Source organism: Epinephelus moara, chromosome 18, assembly GCF_006386435.1.
Source record: "Epinephelus moara isolate mb chromosome 18, YSFRI_EMoa_1.0, whole genome shotgun sequence".
In the NCBI taxonomy this organism is placed as follows: domain Eukaryota; kingdom Metazoa; phylum Chordata; class Actinopteri; order Perciformes; family Serranidae; genus Epinephelus; species Epinephelus moara.
The window spans coordinates 9,350,330-9,359,439 of NC_065523.1; the positions used below are offsets into that span (position 1 = coordinate 9,350,330).

Below are 9,110 nucleotides of genomic sequence, written 5' to 3' on the forward strand. Positions count from 1 at the left end.
GGGTTCATATGCCGACTGGTGACTAGTTCAATAGACAGGTCACTAATAATAGGCTTGGAACTGTTTACATGAACACGTCAGTTTATTAGAAACAACAACATACATTACGACATAACAGCAACAGAACTCTCCGGCACCTCCGACGGTATGCACGACTCTGGCAAGCTCGACGAGAGGAGATTTGCTGCATCTCCGAAGTACAACAAAACAAAACATTCAAATGTGGCGCTACGGAAGTGAGCAAGAGGGTCGGAGTTCAGGGAGCGGATGTAGTGTGTCCCAATAGTATGCATACTGCATGCATACTGCATACTACACTACATACTTTTTAAGGGCAGCTGCAGTACATACTAAAAGTATATAGTAGAAGTATGCGATTTGGAACGCAGGGACAGCGTGCACCGCGCACGCCTCCCCTTTAATTACATCTGCCAGAAGTTCAGCGGGAGTCTGTTTCCTCCAAGACAAGAAAATAAAAGGCGAAAACTAATTCATCATAAAAAATAAAAAACACCTCATAGTATGTACTTCTTTATTTATGACATATGAAAAATAGGTCTTTATAGACGTTTTGTACACTTAAATTCAACAAACTAATCATATATCTATCCATCATTGAAATATATTTGTTATGTTTTTAACCTTTTACTAAAATTGATCAGATTTAGGGTTCCATATGAATTTAGTTATCACCAATTTAGGAAAAATGTACATATGATGTAAACATCTCAGGATAAATTCATATCATGCAGTGTTTTCAAGTGGAAAATAATGTGTTGTCCTCAGTTGGGGAAAAAAAATTCATACTGACATGTTTGGTGTCCTTGAAAATGTTGAGACCTGAACAAGCACTCAAAATAAGGTTAATAGTTCTCCTGTAAACACTTAGATTCAGACAGACATGTCTTCTCACTTTGTAAGCACCAGTTAACACCTGAACCACTCAAAACACAACATGAAAGCAATGACAACAAACACATCGTCTGTTTTTGTTCATTTATTTCTCCAAAATTATTTTGTTACGTTTCTGTACAACTTATTTCTCAACTCTCCTCCAAACATTTTGAACCTGAACATTTTAAACTCGGTCTCCTGCTGTAAAAACTGTTTTAACTCCATCCATCACACATCCATCCTGCTCTACACAGACTCTCATCATCATCATCATCATCTTCATCTCTTTCTCGTCAGTGTATTAACCTGCTGGCCACAACAGTTGGGGCGTGTTTGGGGGAAAGAGAAGTTGTTTCTTGCCTTTAGAGGCTGAGGCAGAAACAGTGAACAAGGTGGGTTTGTCCCACAGAAACATGTAAAACTGCACTAGGAAACATATGGACCCACATTAAAACAAGGAACTACTAATTAAAGGAATAACAGCACGGCATTTTGGGAAATCTGCTTGTCTGCTGTTGAGTCATAGACAGACTGAAACAAGCAGCATTTTCACTACATTTTAAAAGAGGTAAATTCACATCTTTTTGTTCACATCCTCTGCCCTTGAACGCACCACTAGGTACAGTTTACGCTCCTAGCTGCAACACCAAATGACTTCATCTGACAAAACAACAATGGCAACTAAATTAGAGCTGAAATAATTAACTGATAAACAGCTGAATTCAACTGACAGTTTAATCGATAATCAATTTATAATAAAAAAAAAAAAGGTTAAGTAAATTTCCAGCTTCTTGTAAAATAATTTGTAGTTTTTCTCCGGTTTATCTGACGGTAAACTAAATGTGGCTGGACTGTTGGTCAGAAATAACAAGACATCTGAAGACCATTTTATAAGCCACACAGTCAGTCAATTAATGAAAAAAAAAGTGAACAGTCACCAACTCATTTTCTGTCGGCTACTTAATCCATTAATTGACTAATCCTTTCAGTTCAAAAAAGAATATTTTCATGTGTTGCAGAGTTGCTAAGAACTAAAGAATTAACAGGCATTTTCACTTTTTTTCAGACCTTCCATTAACCAAATATATTATCAAATTATTGAGAAAATAATCAGCATATTAATGGATAATTAAAATAATCATTAGTTGCTGCTTTAGACTGAAACATCTTCTCATCTGACAGCAAACATGAAAATTTCCCAAAATGTTCCTTTAATTTTTAGGATATGAAAACACAGAAATCCTGATGTCAGTAAACTGATGTGTTGAACTCACAGCTGTAGGTGACTCCAACAATACAAACTGGATAAATCTACTTCTACTTTTCTCTCGGCTGGAGGTACTGAGTGCAGCTTTGATTGGCAAAAAATAAGAAATAACACAACCTCGGAATGATCAGCACTAAAACTCTTTACAAAATAATGCATTTAAAAAAAAGTTGGCAAAATGAAATCTCACAAACATTTTCTAGAGGTTTTTGATGGAGAAGTTGATCGGCCTGCGGCCAGCAGGTTCCTGCCAATCATCTCCATCAGCACAGATCAATACAACATGTTGGGTGACTTGTTTTCACCACCTGAATGTCTCTAGTGTCTCCACATGGGATTAAAGTCCAGCATGTCCTGCAAAGATGACATAAAAAAAAAATTAAAAAAAATTCCAGCTTCCACTCTGATGCGTTTTCTGTCCCCTCCTGATCTCAATCTGCATCTCCTGTCAAACATTTGCACAAAGACGGGAAATAAACTAAAAATACTGAAGCAAAATCCAAAGTCTGCATACCAGAAATATGCATTATTTTAAATACACCCAAACATTCTTTTACTATCAGTGCAAATGAGGTAGACGTGACAACTACAGACAGCATCAGATCACACTGAGGTCAGCCTCCTGCAGCAGTGATGGAGGGCCATGTGACGCGTTGGCAGGAAATCAGCTGATTTATTTTCCACCCGTCAGGACGCCGACGCTGCAGGAAGTGACCAGATGATTTTTCTACCCATTCACACTGTGCAAAATCAAATGATGAGCTGTTTATCTGGAAACGTTCTGTTATAAAAGCCCCACAAAGTGTTCAATGTCAAATCAATAAATCAGTTTGGGATATATATATAATCATATCAATAACCTGTGTAAACTAACAGAAATATACGAAATTAGTTAAGAAATTATTAAAACTCAACCGAATTTTGGTAAATGTTATTCTATCGCTTATTTCTATAAGAGTTTTAGACCAAATGCAAGAAAAATATTATTTCAAAATGCCTTTTTGGAACTCACCACAGTGAATGTAAATAAGAAAAAGGAATTTTGGAATAAAGTGGCATGAAATATAACATGTCACTGAGAAAAACAGAATTGAAATAGCTCAAAATGTCTATAGTGAAATAAATATGATATCCAAAAACACTGTTCTTGTCAAAATGATCAAATGTATGTTCATATATGTATTTTTTTAATCCATATTGCTATTTATATCCTCTGTTTGAATGATCTAACATTGAACACTTCTGGGGTCTGTTTTTTTGCAGGTTACAGTGTTTTTTGGGGAAAAGTCCTTTGCACAAAGACTTCAGGGTGCAAAATATAAAATTAAAATAAAAACATGGCACCAAACGTCATGAAAGAAATTATTACTATTATTCAGCTCCACCATTGAACGCTCCACCTGGTAATACTGGCTCAAAATAAAAAGTAAAAAGTCAAAAGTAGCCCTCCCCAGAACTGTAGACTCCCACCCTGAGACCTCCACAGGAATGCTGGGAAAGGTAGTCCTTTTGTCCTCCTAAGAAACATTAATATTTTTTTTTCTTTTTATAGCTCTATCACAGTAACATTGCGCTTATTCCCCCACCTAGTGGTCAAAATTGGCAATTACATTTTTAAAAATTAGCATACAACATAAATATTACAGCTGCAGTAGAGGTAATAATAATGATAGCGTCTATTTGTCTGCATCTAGTACAACATCAAGAATCATTATTATTACTCTAACACAGTCTCAGTTAGTGCTTTATGTACACTGGTAAGTACAATGCAAGCCAAAGTGTTTGGACAGTGAACAATCTTCAGTATACCTGCTACATTTACAGGTATCTTACATTTATATGCATTTATATAAATAGGTAGTGTGCATGTTATCCATACAAATGCTGTCTGTACACAAGTTCCATGCACTGAATTGTACTAATTTGTAATGTAACATGTACATCTTATCTACAGATGCAGACCAGACTGTGAAGAGGAGAACGACAGGTGGAGGTGTAGGTAAGCTGTCAGCACACGCACACGCGCACACACTCTTTCAGCAAAGATCGCACACAGATTTAGCACTCGGCTCACTCAAAAATACTCTGGCAGCGTCCCTTTAAAGGAGCAATCTGACTTTTTGGGACATTTTGCTCGAGTTATAACTTGAGTCTTATGAGATCACTGGTTTCTGTCTTCTCTGCGAGTTCAGTACAGACATGTGGAAGCACAAGGAAAGTAAAATATGATCTTGTTTTAACGTTGCGTATTCTTGGTGAGCAAGTAAATCCCTGGTGAGCAATATGAACCATGGGTCCACATGAACGAATTTACCATCAGATATCTTTTAATATATTGTTTATGCCACAGTGTCTATTCCTTTAACATCTCTGAATATGTTAGGTCAGAACTACGTGTACACAAAGGTATGTTTCTGTAATTGTTAAACGTTGCTACCCTCACTAGTCTCCAAGTTGTCACGTTTTGTGCACACTGTAATTAAAATGCAATTTAGTTTTTGAAAAATGTGATTATCAATCTCAAATGGCTCTCATAACATAAGCTGTTTTTACAGTGTTTACCCTTAAAGATTCAATTGTGCTGAATTTTTACTGTTGTCTGAGTGCTGTCTTACTTTTACTCCAGTCAACTAATCTAAGTTGAACCTTTTGTTTAAACATCAGGGAAACTTGATATATACACAAATACATACATAAATACGCATATCTAAGCTCACAGAGTATGCTTTTTTAGCATATTTATAGTTACATAACCAATAAACTACAGGGTGTGACCAGATCTCCTGGGGGAAAAGGCATCCATAATTCCAGTTGTATGCAATACCATTTAAAATACTTCCATTTATATGATTGAAGTGTTTAATAACATCCAGTGTACCATGGATTCTAGTGGGGCTCGGTTTCTGTCATCTCTCTCCTGTTGTCTTTCTGATAAAGGACATAAAAATGCCCAAAAAATACAAAAAAGGTTCAAATTTGAAACACTGCAAGAGTGACTATGCCAATCACAGGTTTCACTTCCTCAATGGTTTTCTCCTCAATTGTAGTTCAACTACAGAATTCTGGTCTTAATCAAATCAAACAAGCAAAATGTTTTCAGTTTAAAATTGCTAAAATCTAAAAAAGTAAAATCTTATCACATGGACGTCTGTGATCTAATGTGGATCTACATAAGGGTCCTTGAAACAAAAAAAGGCTGACTTTTATATCGATGTTAGGCATTAAATTTGTTAGACACCCCTGCTTTCTTTCTGATGTATATTGTTTTATTTTCTGTTTTCTGTGTATTTGTATATTGTATTGATATTTTTTATGCCTTATGTAAAGCACTCTCAATTGCCTTAGTGTCTTAAATGTGCTTTATAAATGAACTTGTCACAATGTAGACAGGTGACATATCAATATCAGAATATGAAATGACATGTACTTTTATTAGAGGAATTTATTGCCCACCAAAACCTGCGTTTTATTCAGAGCTGGCAAAGTGTTAACAACTTTTCTTAAAAAGGATCCGACTTCTTAAATGCAATGTTTAAAGCTGTGCTATCTCATTCTTTCCTCCTGCATCTAACTGTGACTACATGTGCGAGTGTTAAGGTTGTTGGGAGGTTAACAGTTCCCTCCTGCTAAAGCTAAATGTCTGTACTGAACACCCAGAGATTAAACTGATTAACATCTAATTATCTCGTCCTCTGACTCCCAACTGATACAGCAAACAAGCTTGCTTCAAAAATGTCAGACTGTTTCTTTAAGAAGACTTAAAGGGCAGTGGTAGAGTTGTCTTGGGTCAGCCCAACAAAGAGATGGCAGTGTTTCTTTAATTGTCATATACAGAATCTTATTTATCACTACAAATAAAAGAAATGTGTTTTCAAGAAATCTTCCCTTAGTTGACCCCCGCCCCGCTGAACATATGAAACACTTACAAATCAAAAAACTGGGTTTACAATTTACCGTTATTTACATAGTTACAGTGGTTTTTAAAGCACCGCTAGCCGAGTGGAAGCTCCACAACTGTCGCTGAAAACCAGAATTTAATCCCGCCCGCCAGCTCAACTTTAAACCTGCTGTCAGACTCTGAAGGTCTCAAACCTGAATCTCAAACTGGTCCAACAGGTGACACTAGTCTCCTGCAGTTAAACTGTCATTACTGTGCAACAGATTCAATGTGCCACAAAATGAACAAATGGACTCAAGTCATTCTGTTTTTTGTCAGATTTTACAGTTCGACTTGCTCATTTTGCAGCACATGGCTCATTTTTCACATGTGGACATGTCGTCGTTTAGTTTCATCACTGTTCCTGTGCAACTCTTTAATGTGTGGAAGAGGTTAACAGTGATGCTCTGGGTCTTAATACTCGTGTATTTCTCTGTAGTGACTCAAAAAAAAAAAGGGCTTCCTCTCTTTCTTTTCTTGTGTATCAAGAACATTTATACACACTGTGAGAAAGGAGATATTAAAATTTACACTTAAAAGTGGGGTTATTTGTTTTTGTTTTTTTTGTTGTTTTATGACGGATTTACTTTGCTCCGGCTCTATGAAGCCTCTTAAAATATGCTAAGAACTTAAAATTCTCTCTCTCTCTCTCTCTGATAGGTTTTCTTCTACTTCTGTTGGCTTCTTTACAGAAGCAAAATGACAGGAGAAATCGGGTGGTTTCATGAGTAAGAGAGGTGAGAGCCGTTAGAAATGTGAGAAGTGACCGATGTGCTCCGGCTGAGCCCTCCGTCGCTCCCCCCGCCACCCCCCGGCCCTCCAGAGGCCGTCCTCCTCAGAGGCTGGGGGCTGTTTCTGAGGGCCATCAAACTGGGGCCCCTGATGCTCAGGCCCCCGCCCCCGTAGCCTCCCTGTGACGATGACGATGAAGAGGCTGAGGAGGGAGGAGAGGAGGAGGAGAGAGAGATGGGAGGAGGTGGTGGTGGGGGAGGCAGGAGAGCCAAGGACTGAGAGGAAGCGTGGGTTGAGAGGTGGTGGTGGTGGACCTGGGAGTGATGGGGGTAGTGACCCCCTCCTCCCACCCACTCCCTGGCCCGCTCGCGCTCCCTGCTGTCGTGGCTGTCCCGGTAGAGCTGTGGCGTGCTCTGATGGTGCTGGTAATGCTGAGGGAGGTAGTGCTGCTGGTGATGATGGTGGGAGGAGTGGGAGGAGGAGGAGTGGCCCCTGCTGCTCTTGTGCAGCTCACTGTCCCTGCCGAGGCCATGGGAAGAGGTGATGGACTCTGCGCGGCTGAAGCTTCCCCCGCTGTGGTTCTGACTGCGCCAGGATGGAGTAGACACCGAGTTCTGCACGCTGTGGCTCCAGTGGCTCCCTGAGCGGGGGACGGGACGGGAGGGCCACCCACTGGAGCCCGAGGAGGGACTGGGGGTTGGGTAGCCCTGGTTGAAGGCCTCGGCCGGGATGCCGCTCAGTGCCATGTTGCTGAATCCGAGACGCATGCTCTCTGAGTCAAAGGCCTCGATCTCATGAGCCTGACGCTCGAGCAAAGTCCGGATTCGCTCCGAACGTTCATTCTGCAGGGAGAGCATCTCCTCCTCGATCTGACAACAGATGTTTAGACCGTTAGCGATTTGTGAGTCACCACAACAACAAACAAGCATGACAATCACAGCTGGAATCATTAGTTGATTATTGCCCACTTTTCACCTTCAACCTTCAGATACCACACAGTGGAAACACGAGGCAAAACCTGGTTCTTAAAAGTTCAGGTTACAGGTCATTAAAAGCTTCTGTAATGGAAACAGGGCTGAAGTGTGGATATGGTCTAACTGCACACATTAACTTACTCTCATCTTTTCTAGTTGGCAACGTAGTTGTGTCAGGCCAGCAGTAGAGCATTATAAAACACACTGAAAAGCTTGGATAGTGTTGTCTGTGTTTAAGAAGACAGTGTAACATTGTGTTCATACCCTTTGCTCCAGTAGCGCCCGGCGGATGGACACCCTCTGCTCCAGGTCCTTCACCTCCCGCTCGTGCTGAGTGTCTGTGTGGATCTTGATCTTGCTCTGGTAGGCGTTGAGTAGCTCCAGCTCCTGCTGCAGTTGCATCCTCAACACCTGGTACTCTGCCTCCTGGGTCTCATCTAGGCGCAGCTGTGCGAACAAACAGGAATGAGCATCAGTATCAGAAGAGCTCAATCTGCTCAGAGCACTGAGGTGATGATGTGACAGCTGTTGTTAAAACAGCAGGAAAATAGTGTTGTTGTTTTTTTATCAGATGTGTTTGCAGCAATCTCTTCTTCCCTTCCTCATTTAACAGCAAGATTATTTATCTTATTAATTAAGTGTTTTACTGAGGAACTGTTCGCTCACTGTTACATTTAAAGAAATGTTAATTACTATGTTTTGCCACTATAAATAAAAGAAATAACAGTGAAACACTGGGCTAAAACTAAATCTGTTCAACCTGATGTTCACATGTAAGACGCTGGAACATGACAATTGGTGGAAATTTTACTTGATGAATGATTTAAAGGCGCTATATGTAAGAATGTGGCCAAAACGGTTACTGCACTCAAATTCAAAATACTGCTGCGAGTCGTGTGCGCCCCCCCCCTCCCCTACAGATTCGAGGTTGCTGGACAGCGGCACGCTGGAGACTGATTTGTTTGCCCATGGGCGGCTGCCGTGGCAGGGCCGTGTCGCCGCGTCCTTGATCTGCGGTTTTCCAGTGGACCGTTCAAGCAAGTCCGGCTTCTCTGCTGCTAACGCTGCTGCCGGGANCGGCTGCCGTGGCAGGGCCGTGTCGCCGCGTCCTTGATCTGCGGTTTTCCAGTGGACCGTTCAAGCAAGTCCGGCTTCTCTGCTGCTAACGCTGCTGCCGGGATACGGCTGCTAATGCTATGTACCGGGACACTGCTAATGCTGCTTGCCGTGCTGCTGTAGCTCAGTCGTAACTGTAACTGATGTTGAGACTCTACTGACTGTGTGACTGGTAGACGGCGGTGGGTGG

General features: G+C 40.7%; 1 protein-coding gene across 1 annotated transcript; it reads right to left on the reverse strand.

The window, feature by feature from the left end:
• Window positions 1-982: 982 nt before the first annotated feature.
• LOC126406054 (serine/threonine-protein kinase TAO2-like) lies at window positions 983-8,482 on the reverse strand. The gene is made up of 2 exons (XM_050070179.1): window positions 8,069-8,482; window positions 983-7,699 (listed from the first exon to the last, which is right to left on the reverse strand). The coding sequence occupies exons 1-2, from the start codon at window positions 8,204-8,206 to the stop codon at window positions 6,821-6,823; spliced, it is 1,017 nt and encodes a 338-aa protein (XP_049926136.1). The 5' UTR covers window positions 8,207-8,482; the 3' UTR covers window positions 983-6,820.
• Window positions 8,483-9,110: the final 628 nt, after the last annotated feature.